This window comes from Sphaeramia orbicularis, chromosome 17, assembly GCF_902148855.1.
Source record: "Sphaeramia orbicularis chromosome 17, fSphaOr1.1, whole genome shotgun sequence".
NCBI classification, from domain to species: domain Eukaryota; kingdom Metazoa; phylum Chordata; class Actinopteri; order Kurtiformes; family Apogonidae; genus Sphaeramia; species Sphaeramia orbicularis.
This window is the reverse complement of record NC_043973.1, coordinates 16,957,528-16,978,390: the sequence shown is the minus strand read 5'-3', so window position 1 is coordinate 16,978,390 and position 20,863 is coordinate 16,957,528. Positions and strand designations below refer to the sequence as shown.

The window sequence follows — 20,863 nt, the reverse complement described above, 5'->3', positions numbered from 1 at the left end:
TATTTATTGGAAATATAATAAACAGGGTTCATATGGGTGCTTGAATTTCAGTATTGTGTTTTCAAGGTCTGAAAAGTGCTTGAATTTTAATTTTAAGGGCTTGAAAGTACCTGCAATTATAAGTCTGATGTGATTTATTTATTTTTATTATTAACTCAAGTTAGATGTTAAGCCAAAGCAACTTGCAGAGAGGTGATAATAAATTAAACAGTCAAAAGAAAACTAGTGAGTGCTCTCAGGTCGACTCCAGGTACATTCTTATCTTAATCCAGTGTTTTTCAGCCTTGGGGTCAGGATCCCACATGGGGTCGCCTGAAATTTCTAGTAATTGATTAAAAAAAAGACAAAAAAACAACGTACTAAAGTGGCAAGGTTTCACTGTAAAAGGATCGACGTTATTCTAATGTAAACTTTGGTGCTGCTGGTGGATATCCACCCCAGGTGAGCCTCTAAATAAGACCCTCTTTCCTCGTCATTTCAGTTTAACCCCTTGAACACTGGTTTCAGATGTTTGTGGTGCAAGATTTTATCATGTGGAGAAAGAACACACTGTACCACACAACTTAAAAAGGGGATTGGAAACAGTTAATGCAGTTTTTCAACCTTAGGGTCAGGACCCATGTAGGATCACCTGGAATTCAAATGGGATAGCCTGAGATTTCTAGTAATTGATAAAAAAAAAATTAAAAATTAAAACCTACTAATAAAAATTTACATCATATAACCTAAATGTCATGTAAAATTAACGTTTATTTGCAACATATTATAGCAAACTTACATGATCGAAAACAAATTAATTTTAGTGAAAAAAAAGAGTCTGTTTTGAATGTCTGGGGTCGCCAGAAATTTGTGATGTTAAAATGGGGTCATGAGACAAAAAAGGTTGGGAACCACTGTCTTAATCTTTGGCTTGGTGGGAGTGTGTCTGAAGAACGCCAAATGATTTCCCTTTTTTTTTTGGATAAAACTTTGTGTTCTTTAATTTCTAAGTTTTTTCTATTAGGAAACAATTTTTGATGGTTATAGCATAATACAATGTACATCGTTGTGATTAAAAAATGAAAAAAAAAAAAAAAGCATGAGTGAATGTATTCCTGTAGATATGTATTTTACTCCAGCAATAAGATGCTGTGCTGGAAAAACTTAAATCACCCTTGAAAGTACTTAAAGTGCTTTAATTTGACCTTGGAAAAAAGTGTACAAACCCTGAATAAAAATGTTCATGTCAGTTAGCAATAATTACCTCCGCCAAGGAGGTTATGTTTTTGCCAGGGTTTGTCTGTTTGTCTGTCCGTTAGTGTGCAACATAACTCAAAAAGTTATGGACAGATTTGGATGAAATTTTCAGGGTTTGTTGGAAATGGGATAAGGAAGAAATGATTAAATTTTGGTGGTGATCGGGAGTGGGGGGGCCCACGGGGGGGGGGGGGGCACTGATCAGCCTTGGCGGAGGTCTGCGCTCTCCGAGTGCTTCTAGTTAGAACTGAAATGGCTGCTTTTTCTGGATGGTTACATGAGATTTAAAACAATTATGGTCAGAACATGAAATACGTTACAAATCCACAGGCAGAGCATAAAAACTGAGATTTTTGTATAAAAAATAAGTTTGAACGATGAGCAAAATGAAGTAAAAGTAAGCTGATGCATTTTCTAAGTATGGATAACAATGTAAAGAAAATTAACCTTAAAGATAAAATAATTGATAAAAACTTGTGTCAGTGATATCAATACAAAATTATATTAAAGTAGCCATTTTGTTGCCCATGTTAGTGATGAAACACATGGATTCAATGTGTGTCAATACTTCTGATATAATTGAACCCTTGAGTTTTCAAACTACACCTGAGAAACTGTTGGGGTATACATTTAAGATTATCTTTTTTTTGTTATTGTAGGAACTCATAATCCAGCTTTTAAAATATTTAATCAACTATCAGCTAGAATAAGGATCTCTGCACACCCTTCAGTGGACAAAAGCACACATCAGGGCCCGTATTCCTAAAGATGCTGAGAATCCTCTCACAGAGCTCCTAATGTAACCTAAAAATTCTTAGCAAGGAGTCTTAGCTTAGGAGTGATTCCAGAACACTCAGAGAACTCTGAGCAAGGAATGGACAGAAATTCCCATCTTAGTGAGGAGGTGTGGTCGACCCCGTTGCTAGGTATGAGTCATCATTTCAAAAGCTGTGATTGGTTGATCCTAAAAGCTAGAGAAAAAATATACTTTTGGTGATAATGGGCAAGGGATGGACCCTCAAATCGATAAACTTAATCATAGAATATAATCTTATGAAGAATATTCTTCATTTTAAGGGGAAATTCTAAGAAAACCATGATTCTAAGAATTTTCTTAGAATTTTCCAGTAGGAGCAACTCTTTGCACTAAGAATCTTTAGGAATACGGGTCCAGGTTCTTAGTTTGGACCACAGACTTCAAGCAGAAAGTAAAGAAAACAAAGCCAAAGCGTTTTGACAGTTTCACTATATTGTAATGGTAGTACCTGACTAACATTTTTATTCTGCATTCATCAGAGTAAAGCACAGAAGCAACATGTGATTGGCAGTCAACCTGAATGTTTTAAGTTTTCATTAGATAAGAGGTTTACACAAGATTAGTATCAGTCAATACACTTTGTCATGTCAATCTGTTTTTCAGTAAGAACTTGTGAAAAATTCAGGTTGATTGCAAATAAGATATCAGTGTTGATAAAATATATTGAAACTGTTCGTGTACTCCATCTTTTTTTCCCTTTTTCCCTCCAACTATTTGTTATTTTCTTCAATAATTCACTTATTTTTGATATAAAATGGGAAAATACCACATAGCTATCAATGTTTTTAACGTTTGAAACAAGTTTATTTTTGTTCTATTTTGTGTGACTTGTTTTTAACCCTTTCATGCATACTGGTCATAACAGTGGGCAGCTATTCCACAGCTGTTCTCTTGTATATTCATGGGTTTTGTTGTTTTAGTTTCATATCAGCCAACACAGTGGATGCTTATTCACCATCCCATACACTGACATTCATTCCATTACTGTAACTTTATGTTCTAGATAAACCTGATCTGCAGTAACACGATTGAGTGTAAATCAATTGCTAATTGTTATTAGACTGTAATTAACAGTTTTCTTAAACAAAAATGTTTTTTTTATATTATCTCCATGAAGTGAGTAAGAACTAGTATTGGAGTGTGATAAAATGTGAGAAAACATCAGATTAGCTGCATCAAAAAATGCTTTTGTTTCATAGTTTTCACACAGTATATCACTTTCTGATACTGCATTTTAAATACACGTTTCTTCACTTCAAAAATTAAACACATGGTGTCCAAATGAGTGGACATTTTTGTAACTCCATGAAAAATAGGTAATTTTTAAAAAAAATTCAATCTCATTGTTTTTTCATGCCTAATGAGGAATAAAAACACTCAGGAAAAAAAAAATCTTGACTAAGGCTCTCATAATTCATGCATCAAAGGGTTAAGATTGAACTATAGAAACTGCTGGATTTCTATAAAAAAAAAAAACAAAAAAAAAAACTGGTGAATTAATCCTAAAATACACACCCAAGAATAAAATAAGGAACACTAATCATTACAACTGAATATGACTGATCTGTAGAGGGTTTTTTTTTTACCCCAAAACCAAAGTTTAGAATATGTAAGCTACTGAAGTATGAGCTGGAAGCAACACCAACGCCTTATTTGTTTTTGATAAATGTTCATATAACACCCAGATTTAATGTTTAACTAATCCACATATTGATTAATGAGTAACTGATTCACATATTGACTGAGGGTGACAATAGTTTGTTTCCTCCTGAAAGGACTGGACCAGTCATAGTGAAGTGGTATGTAGTTTAATTGTGCAAAGTCATGCTGGTTTCTTCAATACGTAAACATTTGTACATTTTCAAACAGCAGCATCGACCACAACCATGATCAGTGTCTTGGAAATGATATGATGTACAGGTCACGTCTGTTTTTAAAAGTCACAGTTACTTCATATCAGCGATATCTGGGAGCGGGGATCATGAAAAATAAAGGTCTGTACAGCATTCAGATGTGACCACGATATAAAAACCTCCGACTTGTTCTGTGGTAAACATTCATAAAGTGATTTTCAGCTCGACATCTATGGCACTGTGACAGCTAAGATCCAAAAATACTGTGATACAGTACATCACAAATGCTCTTTTAAGTGAAAAATACAAGTAGTTAACATTCACAAACCAAATTAAATACACACAAATGCTCCTTTTGTGTCACTTGATGCAACGTCGACAACACTGGGTTACAGGTGGTTAATGTACAGCATTCTGAACTAATGTCAACGTACAGCCGACAAATACCATCGAATATCCATTTTAACAAACATCCACTCTGGTTCTGTAAGAGCACGGAATAAATGGCATCACAGCAGTGCCATAAAAAAGAATTCATCTGTAAAAAAAATAAGAAAGTACATGTGGAAATATAACAAAACAAGATAGTTTTTTTTTTGGCTTGTTTTCACATTTACTTGTTCATATATTTCCGTATTTACACTTTTTATTTCATTTTTACCATGTTTTTTCATTGTATTTACTTTCATTTAATGCCATTTCTTTGCTTTTCCTGTTGCTTTAAGAGCTAAACTGCAATAATTACAATAAATAAATCAAGAATCTTGATAAATGATAAAGAAACGGTATTGTATAGAATGAATGTAATTAGAATGTACAGAATTTATAAGTGAAAAATACATACTATTGTTTTAAAATGCATAAATAATTATAGAAATACATGTAAAAAATAAATTAATATGCTCTTTCTATTTCCACATTTATCTATTTTTCCTCTTTATATCCTCCATTGACTCTGTAAAGTAAAAGCTTCTGCTTTTTCCTATTAAGGGTCAAAACACAGTAATGTCCCGTCAGAGAGTGAACTTTAACTGATTACCACTCCAACATTTATTTCAATATAAAGTAGCTCCTTGTCTTGGATAATCCCTTATGGTCCAGCTAAAGCAAAAATGAATTTAAACGTAAAAATGTGAGTCATTTAGCAACACTAATCTGTCAAATTGTCTCTAAAACTGGGATGTCAAACTCATTTTAGTTCAGGGGTCACATTAAGCCAAATTTGATCTGAAGTGGGCCGGACCAGTGAAATAATAAAATAATCATAAATAAATAATGTCATCTCCAAACTTTCCTCTATGTTTTAGAGCCAAAAAAGTAAAATTATGCGATGAAAATGTTTACATCTACCAACTATCCTTTAAAACAATGTGAATAACATAAACAAAGTGAAATTTCTTAAGAAAACTAGGTGCAATTTTAACAATATTATGTCTCAGTTTATCATTTAAACGTGTAAATTACAACTTACAGATCACAGTGGATCAATAAATACACAAAAGATTTAATAAAAGGCAGAATATTGTTAAAATTACACTTCAGACATTTTAAAATATTCATATTTGTTGAGGTTATTTGTGTTTTTGTGAAATGATAGTTTGCTTTAGTGTAAATACAGTAAAATGACATGAAAATGTTGACATTTACAAGGACAAAAATTTGGAGTTGTGATCATTTATAGGTTATTATGATAGTATTTTACTGATCTGACCCACTTGAGATTAAATTGGTCTGTATATGGAACCTGAACTAAAATGATTAATATCTTCAGTGTAATTTTTGCATTTCACAGATTCATTCCAGGGACCAGACTGGACCCTTTGGCGGGCCGGATTTGGCCCCTGGGCCACATGTTTGACACCTGTGCTCTAAAATATCCCATCAGAGAAATTTCGAATACCATATTTTGACCCTTAAATAATTGTCTTGGATGAAAACAGCATGTGATTTTTCTTCTTCTTGCAGTGGACAATGTTATTTTTTTTATTTGTGAAACTATTGTCCACAACAGAGGACAAAAATGCATTGCATGGGTCTCAGGAGGATATTTCTTGTTTTTCTTTCTCCGTTACAGTTTAATTCTTTATTATGGCGCTGCTATGTGTCCATAAACAACCCCCAAACCCCCAAAATGTCCTCTTAGTGCACTTGTTTTATAACTTAAACTCTACTAAACGTGTTGTTTTCTAGGGAGCTGACCTACAGTTCAGACTAAACTAAAAGTCTGTTTTCTTAATCTTTCTTTCCCTCAGTGGAATTAACTCTTCTGTGTTAACATACAAACATAACGTCATGAACGTGTCAGAAAATCTAACCCCATAGTACTAAGACAAACAGTAAAATCATTTTTTTCCAGCACATTCCACATTTTAGATTAAAACAACACATCTGACCTCTGAAGTGTGACTGGTGGCGACATGCGGTCATTCACTTCACTACATAATGCAACGGTCTGACATGTTTTCTAGATCCAGAACCTAAACTGAAAACAAACTCAAGATATTTGAGCAAAGGAGGTAGTGTCTCCATTAATTCTCGATTCAGAAATGTTAGCATTGACTTCATTTTATGGTTCAGTGTGTAGGATTTACACACTTTGCTTGTGTGCTTACATGGAGTTTGAGTTGGAGTCTGTTTTAATGGATGTGTAAACGTCTTATTGAACACAGGGAACAGGATCTGACAGTGATAGTTCCTCCTGCTATAGTAAACACATTTAGTCATACAAGGTGAGAACTCTCATGTAGAAACTATGTAAAAGTACAAATAATGCATTGGGTTAATAAAGATGTAAAAAAAAAAAAAAAAAAGGTTCTTTTTCATCCACTTCTTGTCTCCCAAATAGGACAGATAAAGTATAAAACATAATACACTAATGCTCTTATGTGAATCTACCATTAATGTATTGAAATTAGGATTCACTTTTGATTTTGGTAACACTTTATAAGAAGTATACACTATGAAGCATTTGTTAAGCATTAACAAATACTGAATTCATCATTTATAAAGCATATATCTGACATGAATACTCATTAGTATATGGTTTATAAATACAATTATAAAGATTTTACTTATCATTAATAATCATAATCATTCATCATTAAATTATGCAGTTTGTTTTAATAATCTCATGCTGTGTCTTTTCTTTGTTAGAATAACTCAGACTTTTGTGAGTCTTTAGGCATTGCCAACCTTTAAATCTCATTTGTAAATGCTTTATATGGCATAGATAGTGCACACTTTAGATGAGCTCACACCATATACTTAATTAATGAGTAGTAAGTGCTTCATAACTACCTGAAATAATGAATTCCTGTATTAATAACTGTTTATAGGACATGTATTGGAAAATAAATGTGAGTTAGTATAAAATACCCACTAATATATATTAGTACATGTCTGAATAGTGTATGTGCAAGCATAAATGTACATCCTAACTGGTTTGCAAGTGATGTAATACTAAATTTTTAAAATACTAAATCCATAATTTATAAAGCATGAAAATACAACCATTAAGCACATTGTAGATGAGCTTATGAATGATGAGTAAAACCATTATAACTGTGCTTATAAACCATATATTAATGAGTATTCATGTCAGAAATATGCTTTATAAATGATGAATTCAGTATTTGTTAATCCATAACTAATATTGTTATTAATGATGAGTAAAACATTTATAACTGTGTTTTTAAACCATATATTAATGAGTATTCATGTCAGAAATATCCTTTATAAATGATGAATTCAGTATTTATTAATGCTTAACTAATGCTTCATAGTGTGTACTTATTATAAAGTGTTACCTTGATTTTCAGTTCCCGTTTAGAAATTTTTGTTCCCACACACTTGATCTGTGTGTCTCATAAATGTTATTTTAATGCCAGACTGTTCATTAGATCCATGATTAGTGAAAAATGGGTCCAAATATTTACTTATACAGCCATGGAAAAAATTATTAGACCATCAAAAGTCATCAAAAACAATGGTTATGCAATCAAGTACTAACTCCTGTGTGTATCATGTGACTAAAACAGACAGAAAAGAAAACATGGAATGCCTAAAAGCACTGGTTTTGGCAGTACAATGCTGATGTAAGAACTTAAGTGATTTTAGTTATTATCACAAAAACATGGAAAATTTTTAGATATCAGCTCTGAAATTAAACTCTTATGATCTATTTTTGTTGTTATCATTATATTTCTCAAAACAAATGTACCTTTAGCTGTACCAGGCATCAAAATGAACAAGAAATTAAAGAAAACAAGGGTGGTCGCATAATTTTTCCACAACTGTATTTATCTGACTTCATAATCAAGTGTAAGAATCAAGTTTTAATCTGTGATCGTGGTCGCTTCTAACATTGAAATGAAGGATACAAGACCTGGTGCTGGTCTCCTAAAGCCCAGTTTGGACCAAAGCATTTCAATATATAAATTATACAATCTTCAGTGTTGTGAATAGATCTGTTTCAGCTCGACTCTCCTGGTTTTTAGTGTCTTATCTTGTGTGTTTTTCTTAGTGTTTATGGTTCAGCCACTTCAGGATACAGCCTTATTATCAGCTACTCCCTGCTGTGACCATCCATGTTTGTTTCCTTATTAGAGCTGACACCAACTCCTCTTAAGAACAGAACTACTCCAGGAATACACTGGAGAAACTCACAATTATCTCTGTTTTACTTAATGTTTTCACTATTCAATCAAATCCAGAAATGCAGATGTATTAAGTGACTCACTATTTTTGTCTTCCTTCATATTTTAAGATACTACAAATATTATCCTGCTACAAAAAAGCCTGGAGAGTCATTACTAAGGGGATGATATGCTGTCTTGTCTCAACACATTGGTCTGATAAGGTTTCAGAACGCTATAGACGGAACTTCTCATTGCAAATTTTTAGTCTGAAAAACCTATATGTGGTATTTGTATTTCAACCCATACAGACCCAAACAGCCACTGGTGACCAAAAGCATCTACTGAACTAAAATGTTTATACCTGTTGATCCACCAGTCCTATCAATACATGTAAATAATTGGTCTAAAATGCAGTTTGTCATCTTTTTATGGTCATCCAATATGATCCATTTGGACGTTCAGAGGCTCCGTAGTGAACGTGAAAACACCGTCATCTTCTACAACATTGATTCACCACTAAAACCCATGGAGTTAGATCAATGACCGTGGATGGAGCCCCTTGTTTTTGTGTTCAGTTATTCATATTTTTGCTGAAAAAGTCACTTTTTCTTCAGTTTTCTCTGTTTCTGATATAATAACCCTCAACTTTAATCTGAGCTTTTATGAACATCTACATGATCAGTGAATTAAATATAGGGAAATGCCTGATTTACACCTAAAAACAGGAACAGAGGATAATATGATAATAAATGGAGATAAATCACTTAACCCTTTCATGCATGATGTCCACATTTGTGGACACATAGTTTAAGCTCACTTTCCAAAGGGTTATAAAGGCAATATTCTCCAAACCACATAGGTTTCCCCTCTATAGAGCCTACGCAGTATAATGAAAAGAAGTGTCATCTTAGTTTTAGAATTTTGACTGCTCTGTGATCTCATAAAGTTATTCTCTTAAGACCCATCTATGGGTTTTCTGTCCACGTTTGTAGGCAGGAGTCATATCTTTATACAAAAAAACCTAAAAAACAAACAAAATACAACTGTCCACTGCAAAGGACATTCCATAAAAATTTTTAAAAATGTGTCTGAAAAAAATATTGCATCTTGATGTTTCCAATATAGGCAATTATTTAATAAAAAAAAAAGGCCAAAACTCAAATATTAAATATTTTCTTAATAAAGCCATATTTCAAAAAAAAAAAAAAAAAGGTCAAAATGCATTTCAACTTTAGCCTAATTCTGAATAATAAAATCAATCTAAAAAAAATCTAGATTTTTTTTTCATAATTCATGCGTGAAAGGGTTAAGAAAAGTTAAATACAGAGAAAAATTAATTTGGGAACTGACACAAAAGCAGCACTGGGTCTTTATGGGTAAAATATTAAAAACTGAAAAATAGAGACTTCTGACGTTATGTTAAAGAAGTTAATGTATTGTGCTGCAGACATATCAACTGAATTAACTCCTTGCCACAGGCCAATGTGTCATTGTCAATGTCTGTGACCACTAGAGGGAGTAGTGAGTCATTCTGTTGGTCTCTCATAGTGATGAAAACTACTGCCACAACAAATTCAGGATGAGAACTGATAGGAACTGTAAGAGTCGATGAAAGCTACAAAGTGTTTTCAAGAATTGCTGTTCTTTTTTTCAACAAAAAGAAAGGAATTTGATGCTGAAATTACGGCGTTTCTTCTACACTGCCAAGTCTGACTGCGAAGCTTATGAAAGTATAAACTTATCATATTTTGTTTAACTTTGCTAAATAGTGATATCCACGGTTCAGACTAAACTGTGACAGTTCTGACCTAGTTTGAATGATTCCAAACAGATCTTTAGTGCAGCTACTGACAACACAAACCGAACAGAAAACAGGTGATTTGTTGTTTTACTGTGGCTGTTTTCTGTCCAAAAACAGAGCTAATCTTACTGAGCTGTAATGTAAACTATCAGCATGTGAAGATTATAAGTGTTTTAACTGTTATTTAGACCGAATGAGGTTTTGATTGCGGGAGCAAACTGGATGATACCATAATACAGATGTGTGTAATGAACTTCACCCTTTATAAACTGAGTGATACAGTCTGTGGAGATGTTAATTTATTGGTAGTTTTGGTATTCTAGTGCATTCTGGTTCCTAACGCCCCCTGCTGTTGATAGTGTGGAACAGGGGTCTCAAACTCATTTTCTTTCAGGGGCCACATTCAGCCCCATTTGATGTAAAGTGGGCCAGACCAGTCAAATAATAACATAATAACCTATAAATAATGACAACTGCAAATTTTTGTCTTGTTTTAGTGCAAAAAGAAAAAAACATTAAATTATGAAAATACTTACTTTTATAAACTATCCAAACAAAAAAGACATGAATAACCTGAAAAAGTTCAAATTTCTTAAGAAAAATAAGTGCAATTTTAACAATATTCTGCCTAAACTTATCATTTATACATGCGCATTATGGATCGGATCTACAAAGACACTAAACACTGAGGAACAGGCAGAAAATAGTCAGAATTACGCTTAATTTTCTTTAAACATTTCAGGTTGTTCGTATTTGTTCAGGTTATTCACATTTTATTGTTACAGCATAGTTAGTTAATGTTAACATTTTTTGCACTAAAACAAAGATAAAAATTTGAAGTTGTCATTATTTATAGGCATAGTGTAATATTATTTTTTTCACATCTACCAAGAAGAACATAGTCTTTTTTTGTACGTTATTCTGCTGTTATTATTTGACTGTAGATCATATTGGTCTGTATGTGGAACCCGAACTAAAATGAGTTCGACAGCCTGGACTGTGGAATTTTTGCACTTTGCAAATTCATCCCACAGGCTGGATTGGAACCTTTGGCGGGCTGCATGTTTGAGACCCCTGGTGTGGAATGTCAGTACTCCATAGAACCCTTTTACAGGGGACTTGTTTCTGAATTGTCTCATCAGACTCCAACACAAACCTGACGTAAGCCCATGAGCACACTTAAGCCTTGTACATTGAACCTTTAAGTTGCTATTCTTGTTTCCTATCACAGCGTTTAACTCTCAGTTCAATGTAAAGAAGTGAATGCCTCGAATTCAGGAGCTCCTCTCCTCGTCACGAGTCCTTGGTGTGCGAAATCTGCTTCCACAGCAGAGCTTTCAGGTTGTTGAGAATGAGCGAGTGCTCCATATTCATTTGTCCAGCATTTCCTTTGAGAGCCATACAGGCGTACAGCTGCCTCTCCAGCTCCTCTCTAAGTGCCGACGGCGCCCCACGCAGGAGGTAGTCCTTCAGTGTGCTGCACGCCTTCGCCAAATTCGGCTGGAGCGGCTCCTCCCTGCACCGTCTTCCAGACACATCGCAGGACGTCTGGCAGTCCACCCCGTACACACAATCAGCATCCGTCTCACACTTCAGCGCCCGCATGCTGCGTCGAAACTCCTCCTCAGGAACGACGGCGCGAGTGTTAGTAAGACGCAGCTCGTAGCGGTCGGTGTAACCGAAGTGTGCTGCGGCGACGTCGCAGATCAGAAAACTCCCGTAGGTGCCATGGAAGATGTCCTCCACCAGCTCCAGCAGGCCCATGGAGATCTTGGCTTTGCGGGGCCAAGACGGGGTGAACCACTGGTCCATAGTGCGCTGAACACCATTAGGCACCCAGGACACCAGGGGCCAGGGAAGGGACAGACCATACAGGGGCCCGTAGGGGACTCGCTCTGTCATGTAGAGGTCCCCACAGTAGCCGAGGAGGCGAGGAGTGTGTCCACGGTCCTGGAGCAGCAAACCCAGAAGCACCTCCGAAAACACAACAGAAATATGTCAACTCCTCTCACCACAAAACAGATGTTAGACACAATCAGAAAAATCAATAATCAAGAGTGGAAATAACTGCCTTTAACCCTTTGATGCATGAATTATAAAAACCTTATTCAAGATTTTTTTTTCTTTCCCCTGAGTGTTTTTATTCCTCTTTAGGCATTAAAAAAACACAATGTGACTAATTTTTTATTTTTTTTAACCCTTTCATGCACGAATTATGAGAACCTTGATCAAAATTTATTTTCTTGAGTGTTTTCATTCCTCTTTAGGCATGAAAAAAAAAATGCGATTGAAAATTTTGTTATGAATCTAATTTTCATGGAGTTCAAAAAATGTCCACTCAGTTTGACACCATGGATTTAATTTTTGAAGCAAAGAAGCATGTATTTACTGATAGATCATGTGAAAACTATGAAATAACAACACTTTTAATGCAGCTAATCTGATGTTTTCTCACATTTTAACGTACTCTAATACTAGTCATTCATGGAGATAATATGCAAAAAAAACCTTTATGTAAAAAAACCCCAAAACTGTTTAATAATAATGACAAGCAATTGATTTACACTCAAACATGTTACTGCAGATCAGGTTTATCAAGAACAGCAAAGTTACTGTAATAGTGTGAATTGCAGTGTATGGGATGGTGCATAAGTGTCCACTGTGTTGGTTGATATGAAACTAAAACAACAAACCCCATGAATATATAAGACAACAGCTGTAGAATAGCTGTCCACTGTAGTGATCACTATGCATGAAAGGGTTAATGAACCTATTTTTTTTATGGAGGTCCAAAAATGTCCACTCAGCTGGACATCATGTGTTTAATTTTTGAAGCAAAGAAACGTATTTAAAATGCAGTAACAGAAAGTGATAAACTGTGAAAACTAAGACATTTTTAATGCAGCTAATCTGATATTTTCTCATATGTCATCATACTCTAATACTAGTTATTACTCACTTCATGGAGATAATTTTCAAAAAAACCTTTTTTGTTTAAGAAAACTGTTAATTACAGTCTAATTACAATCACACTCAAACATGTTACTGCAGATCTGGTTTATCAAATACAGCAAAATTACAGTAATGGTGTAAATGTCAGTGTATGAGATGATACATGAGCGTCCACTGTGGCTGATATAGAACTAAAACAACAAAACCCATGAATATACAAGAGAACAGCTGGAGAATAACTGTCCACTGGAGTGACCAGTGCGCATGAAAGGGTTAAGATTCAAAGCATTACACTGCAAAAATCAAAATCTTACCAAGTGGATTTTTTTCATTTCTTATCCCACTTAAAATAAGACATAATCACCTAAAGAGTAACTTGTAAGTGAGACATAAGAACTTATTTTCAGACAATAGATCTTGAAAATCTTATTTCAAGAAATCTTACCAAGATCATTTTCACTTTTTCCATTGGCAGATTTTTTTGCTTGAATTAAGCAAAAAAGTCTTGAATTAAGCAAAAAAAATCTCCCAATGGAACAATTATCTTGGTAAAAATGTATCTTGCAAGAATCTATTGTCTGAAAATAAGTTCTTATGTCTCACTTACAAGTTCCTCTTTAGGTGATTATGTCTTATTTTAAGTGTGATGAGATATTTTGACTAGAAATGAGAAAAATACACTTGGTAAGATTTTGATTTTTGCAGTGTTTATTATCACATCCCCCTGAGACCCAATAAGTAAAAGTTTTGGCGTTTTCACATTAAATAAGTGCCTTGATTGGAAACCGCATGATGTTACAGTTTGTTCAGAAACATTTTTACCTCTGCCAAGTGTAATGGCGGAGGTTATGTTTTCATTGTGGTTTGTCTGTATGTTTGTCTGTTAGCAAGATAACTCAAAAAGTTATGGATAGATTTGGATGAAATTTTCAGGAAATGTTGATACTGGCACAAAGAACAAATGATTGAATTTTGGTGGTGATCGGGGGGAAATGATCTGCCTTGGCAGAGGTCTGCGCTCTCCGAGTGCTTTTCTAGTTCTTTTTTTTTTTTTTTTTTTTTTTTTTTTTTAATGGTATGTCCTTTGCAGGGAGTGGACAGCATTTTTTTTTTTTTTTTTTTTTTTTTTTTTTAATTTCATTATTTTTTTAAAGGATGGCTATGAAACTCATCCACTGTAGAGGACAAAAATGCTATACACTGTGAGGAAAAATGTTCCCTGTACAATGAAATTCTTGCTTTGTTCTCCACAGAATGCCAAATATATGAAAACAAATATGATAAGATAAAGTAAACACTGAAGGTGCTTTGCTACAAGCAAAGACTGGAGTAGCAACTAAGGATGTTGTGGTTCGAGCTGGCAGTGTGTAGCGGTGTTCCAAGGGACCCCTTCTGCATCCTCAGCAGGTATCTCAGGGTCACAGGTGTTTCGCCCCTTAACCTGTACACCTCTCCTGAGTGGGGCAGCAAAGGCTGAGTTAGCCTTCACCTGCAGAAGGGGTCCAGCTACGATCCCTTGACAGCCACAGCCACCTAGAACTGGTTTCGGCTACTGTGGCTATCTCCCTGATGGCCTTGTGCAGTTGCTTGGGATTAAGCCCAATCTTCTGCAGAAAACTGCGCATAGATGTGGCGGGAAAACCCCGAGCGCCGACCTTGATTGGGTAGAGGGTGGCATGCCACCCCGCGAGGGTCACCTCTTCCACTATGTCCTGGTACTTAGCCTTCTTTGCCTGGTGAGATATGGCTAGCCTGTCTTCCCAGGGAACAGTGAGTTCGGCTAGAATGATGGACTTTGAGCGCTTAAAAAGAAGGATCATATCCGGTCGGATATGATCCTACATAATATAAATACATAATTTAAAAAAAAAACAGTGCAAATGTCAATGGTGTAATTCTGTTTGTGCAAGTGAAAATGTAACAGGTAGTACAGTTACATGAGGTGGTGAAAAGGGCGAAATAATCACTGAGCGGTAAAATGGGCCACAGGTTCCATGTTGTACCTCGTCCATCTGGAGGAGGGCCCACATCGAGCGGGCCTCTGGCAGTGACACCCGTCCATCTTTGTTGCCATCGGCAACAGAGAGGATCTGGTTGACAAGGCTGGCGAGGTTCGCCTGCTCTCCGAGTTTAGACTGGAGGACGGAGAAAGACAGAAAGATGGTCATGTCACAGAATACTCACTGCCATCTAAACCTATTCAACTAAAGCAGATCAGACACTAGAAGACTTTGAAAAGATACTGAAAACAATTTATTCGATTTATTCTTTAATAGAGATGTTATCTCTGGAGTTCTCTGATGCCAAAATAAATGGAGCAGGCTGGCGAGTGCTCAAAGCTAGGAAGCAGGAACTTGATGTAGCTCGAGTTATGATTTAATTCTTTATTATTATTTTGTATTTTTAAGTATTTATTTGAAATCTCCAACATGTCACGAAATGTAGCGAAAGATCTGTGGGATGGGGTTGGTTTGGGTTAAGGGAATATAAATTATGCAGGTGTTTTGTGTTATTATTTTTTTTATCCTTTATTGTTTAAGGCAGGGGTGTCAAACTCATTTTAGTTCAGGGGCCACATTCAGCTAAATTTGATCTGAAGTGGACCGAACCAGTAAAATAATAACATAATAATCTATAAACAATGACAACTGCAAATTTTTCTCTGTTTTAGAGCAAAAAAAGTAAATTTACATTATGAAAAGGTTTACATCTACAAACTATCCTTTCAAAAGATGTGAATAACATGAACAAACTGAAAAAAATAAGTGTAAATTTAACAATATTATGCCTCAATTTATCATTTACACATGTACATTATAACTTACAGACCACAGTGGATCTACAAACACACAAAACATTTAATAACAGACAGAAAATTGTTAAAATTATACTTCCTTCTCTTAAGACATTTCAGGTTGTTCATATTTGTTCAGGTTATTCACATTTTTTGTGACATAATACTTTGTTTTAGTGTAAATACATGAAAATATTTACATTTACAAAGAGAAAAATTTGGAGTTGTCATTATTTATATGTTATTATGATAGTATTTTAATGGTCCTGCCCACTTGAGATTGAATTGGTCTGAATGTGGAACCTAACTAAAAGGATTGTTAACATCTTAGTGTAATTTTTGCATTTCACAAATTCATCCCAGGGGCCAGACTGGACCCTTTGGCGGGCCAGATTTGGCCCCGGGCCGCATGTTTGACACCTGTGGTTTAAGGTATGACTGCCAATTGTAATGATGCACTTATGTATGTATATATGTGTGTACATGTGTTTATATGTATATCTATTATTGTTTATTTATTTATTTTTGTGAGTTATATCATGTCTTGGCACAATATGTGTGTGTGTTTAAATTTCTTGTCTGCAGTGACAGACATACACTACAAACAAAAAGTTAAGGATGTTTCTTCCTTTTTTTTTTGTCATTTTTGCCATTTGTAAATAAAACTATGTCTGGCCATTAAAAAAATGTGTTTCAGTTCACACACACACACACACACACACACAAAGCACTGTGCAAGAATCCCAACTGAAAAAAAAAGCCCAAAAATTAAAAATATCCTTAACTTTTTGTTTGTAGTATATATTGGTTTGCACCTGCTTCCCAGTAAAAAAAAAAAAAAAATACTGAAAACAATTGTAAAAGACTGGAAGTGGGATCCCTCTCACATGTAAAGGCCACGAGTCACCACATTTTAAGCCACAGACTAGAACATTTTGCAGAAAAAGGGGATCTTTTTATAGCTGCAATCTATAAGACAACAACTAGATTCCTTCTGGGTTTTCTTTATTTAGTTATTTTATTTATTTATCATCAGGGATTTCGAGGGATGGATTTTTCCTTCAACTATTCACTGATGTAAGTAGGAGGACATGTCATCAGGACACTGTTTCACTCCATAAATCCTCCAGTTTCTCCTCCCTCAGGTTCAGGTTACTATATTCGTACCCGTAGGTAGAATGGATTTGCAGTTAAGAAAAGCTGTCCCTTTTGACACAGATTTCACCCACAAGCAGACTAACAATAGACTTTTCCACAGTCATTCTATGTTCCCATTTGACGCTAAAGAGAACACACCACTGAAAATGTTCATGTCGATGTCGAGATTTGAGTGAAGTCCTAATGAGAAAAAAAGACTCACAAGTGTAAAATAATATTCATAATCATGCTTAAATTACTTCAGAATCTACTGAAAATAAAAATGATTTGGTTTTATTTACCTTAGAATGAGTTGTTTATATCCTTACAGTTGGAATGGGTCCACTTATTCTACAACACAACAAACTTCTGCATTTTGCACTTTATAATAGATGTTATTATCACCTTAATGAGAAAGCCTTAGACCAGGGGTGTCAAACTCATTTTCTTCCGGGGGCAACATTCAGCCTAATTTAATCTGAAGTGGGCCGAACCAGTACAATAATAACATGACAGCCAATAAATAATGTCAACTGCAAATTGTTTTAGCGCAAAAATCCAAATCCAATTATGGCAATATTTACATTTACAAACTATCCAAACAAAAAAGGATGTGAATAACTTGAAAAAAATGAAATTTGTTAAGAAATATAAGTACAATTTTGTCAATATTCTGCCTCGACTTATCATTTATACATATGCATTACAGATCAGATCTACAAAGGCACAAAACTTTCAGTAACAGGCAGAAAATTGTTAAAATTGCACTTAATTTACTTCAGACATTTCAGGTTATTCACATTTTATTGTTAAAGGATAGTTTGTTAATGTAAACATTTTCATAATTTAATGTTTTTTGCACTAAATCAAAGAGAAAAAATTGGTGTTGTCATTATTTATAGGTTATTATGATATTATTTTTGAGTTTGATGCCCTAACTTGCACTTTGCAAATTCACCCCACGGGCCGGATTGGAACCTTTGGAGGGCCGGTTTTGGCCCCCGGGCCACATGTTTGACACCTGTGCCTTAGACGGACAAACCAAGCACTGGATCTATGGAAATCCTTTTTTTTTTTTTTTTTTTTGACACACTGGACTGCAATCAGGATCTTCACCAATAGAGGGCACTAAATATTACACATTAAACCTTAAAGGTGGTTTGACCTGAGTTGGTGACCCCTGCACACTGCAAAAAGGAATTTAACCCATAAAGACCCTGTGCTAATTTTAAGAAAGTTGCCAAATTAATTTTTCTCTGGATTTAACCTTTCTTAAGTAATTCATCATAATATTATCCTCTCTATTTTGTATTTTTTCAGTGAAAATCTGCTATTTTCTGACATTTAATTCACTGATTATGTATTTTAATCATACTGAGATTACTTTTGAGGGTTAATATACCAAAAACAGAGAAAACTTAAGAGAAAGCGACTTTTTCAATAATTTTAAACAAAACAAAATGTTTCCATCCACTGTCATTGATCCAACTCCATGGGTTTTACAGGTAAATCAATGTTGTAGAAGATGACGGTGTTTCCACGTCCACTACAGAGCCTCTGAACATCCAAATGGGTCATATCTGATGACCATGAAAAGATGACAAACTGTATTTTACACCAATTATTTACATGTATTGATAGAATTAATGGATCCAAAGTTATTAAACATTTTAGATCAGTAGATGCTTTTGGACGCTGCTGGATAATTGGGTCTTTATTGGTTAAGGTAAAAAAAAAAAGCCTTGTCACTGAACATAAATCTTATTAAGGTAGGACAAGTTTTGTTATGTAGAATATTTTGGAAACTCAACCAGTGGTTTGCAAAATATCCCAAAAATATTCACTTGATAATCCTAAAAAAACTACCTTTCAGCATATTTTAATTCAAGAGAGGACATGTGACTTCAGTATCTACTCCTTATCTGTGTTTTCAGGATGTAGAAAATCTACTCCATGACACAGACATTTGTGGATTCACAGGTGTTTTCACGCAGGTATTGGATAAAATACATGACTGACAGCTTTACTTACTGATCGATGGTTAGACTTAGATGAAATCTGGATGTGATTCCACTGCTCTAACCTGCATCTCAACACGAAACTGACCAAAGTTGTTTAATTTTTTCCCTGTAACAGCATGAAATGATGTCAGTTTAATCTATATTTATATTTAGTCTTTTGATTTGGACAGAGATAGAACAAAGGAAGGATGTTGTGTATTTTCAGATGCTGTTTAGCACTAATTTTGGCTCCTGAAGCTTTAATCTTAACAGTATTTTTATTGGCTGAATTAACCACAGTTATCTTTCATTTGGGCTATTTTTCTATTTTTTAGTCTAGACCAGGGGTGTCAAACTCATTTTGGTTCACAGGCCATATTTAGTCCAATTTGATCTCAAGCGGGTCAGACCAGTAAAATAATGACTTAATAACCTATAAATAATGACAAATCTAAGTTTTTCTTTTTGTTTTAGTACAAGAAACCCTTAATTAAATTATGAAAATATTTACATTTTACAAAAGAGATGTGAATAACCTGAAAAAAAAAAAAGAAATTTCATTTGAAAAATTAGTGCAATTTTAACAATATTATACCTCAATTTATTATTTATACATGTAGATTACACACAATGTTACATAAACATTTGGTAACAGGCAGAATATTGTTAAAATTTTGGATTTTGGAACTAAAATTTGAACAATTTCTTCAATATTCCATCTCTTATTATTAACACAACTACAGATCACAGTGGATCCATAAATGCACAAAACATTTAGTAACAGGCAGAATATTGTTCAAATTGCACATTTTGGGTTATTCATCTTGTTTATATTTATGTATTTATTTGCATTTTATTGTGAAAGAATAGTTTTGTAAATGTAAATGTTTTCACAGTATAATGTTATTTTTTTCACTTAAATTTTTTCCACATAATTTTTCACAAAGAAAATTTGTCGTTGTCATTATTTATGGGTTATTGTGTTGTTATTTTTACTGGAGATCACATTGGTCTGTATGTGGAACCTGAACCAAAATGATTTTTGACAGCCTTGATTGTTCAGGTAAATTTTTGCACTTTCATCCCATGGGCCGGAATGGAACCTCTGGTGGGCCAGATTTGGCCCCCGGGCCGCATGTTTGACACCTGTGTTCTAGACCAACCAAAATATCCTTTAACCAGTGGTAATTTCTGTTACTTAATAAAAGAGAAATTTGTCATATTTATGCTTGAGCTTTTAGCAGTTGAGATGACTGCAGCTTTAATGATTTCATCGCACCACTTGTTGTAAATTGTTTTGTGGACTGCTGATGGAAAGTGACCTATTTATTCTCTGTACCTTGAGGTGATTGAAGACCATCTCTCTGAACTTCTCCACCGATGTTCCTCTGGTGGGTTTGTCGAACACGGGGGCCTCCCTCCGTGGTTCAGGCTCCTCTCCCAGCTCATAGTGCATGACTTCCCCCAACTTACACCGGATGATGCCATCGTGGTCCCCCCAGCTTCCTGTGTAAACCTGGACAACAAGAACAAGTAAAGTAACCATCACGTTCAATAATAAGACATGAGATCCCCTGAAAACACAAGCCATTACTGATGATTCACACTAAGGGAATAATAAATACACAGATCAGCC

The 20,863-nt window shown here is 34.7% G+C and overlaps 1 protein-coding gene and 1 long non-coding RNA gene across 2 annotated transcripts in view; both read right to left on the bottom strand.

Annotated features, from left to right (window-relative positions):
- Window positions 1–3,845: 3,845 nt before the first annotated feature.
- LOC115438002 (uncharacterized) lies at window positions 3,846–6,914 on the bottom strand. The gene is made up of 2 exons (XR_003938011.1): window positions 5,818–6,914; window positions 3,846–4,888 (listed from the first exon to the last, which is right to left on the bottom strand). It is a non-coding gene; the product is annotated as an uncharacterized LOC115438002 (long non-coding RNA).
- Window positions 6,915–11,195: 4,281 nt separating this feature from the next.
- dipk1aa (divergent protein kinase domain 1Aa) overlaps window positions 11,196–20,863 on the bottom strand; it is a 33,636-nt gene continuing 23,968 nt past the window's right edge. Inside the window, exons 4-6 of the mRNA XM_030161458.1 lie at window positions 20,567–20,743; window positions 15,300–15,431; window positions 11,196–12,318 (exon numbers count right to left, since the gene is read on the bottom strand). Coding sequence (XP_030017318.1) covers window positions 11,638–12,318; window positions 15,300–15,431; window positions 20,567–20,743 — 990 coding nt within the window. The 3' untranslated portion in view covers window positions 11,196–11,637. The remainder of the gene's footprint in view (window positions 12,319–15,299; window positions 15,432–20,566; window positions 20,744–20,863) is intronic.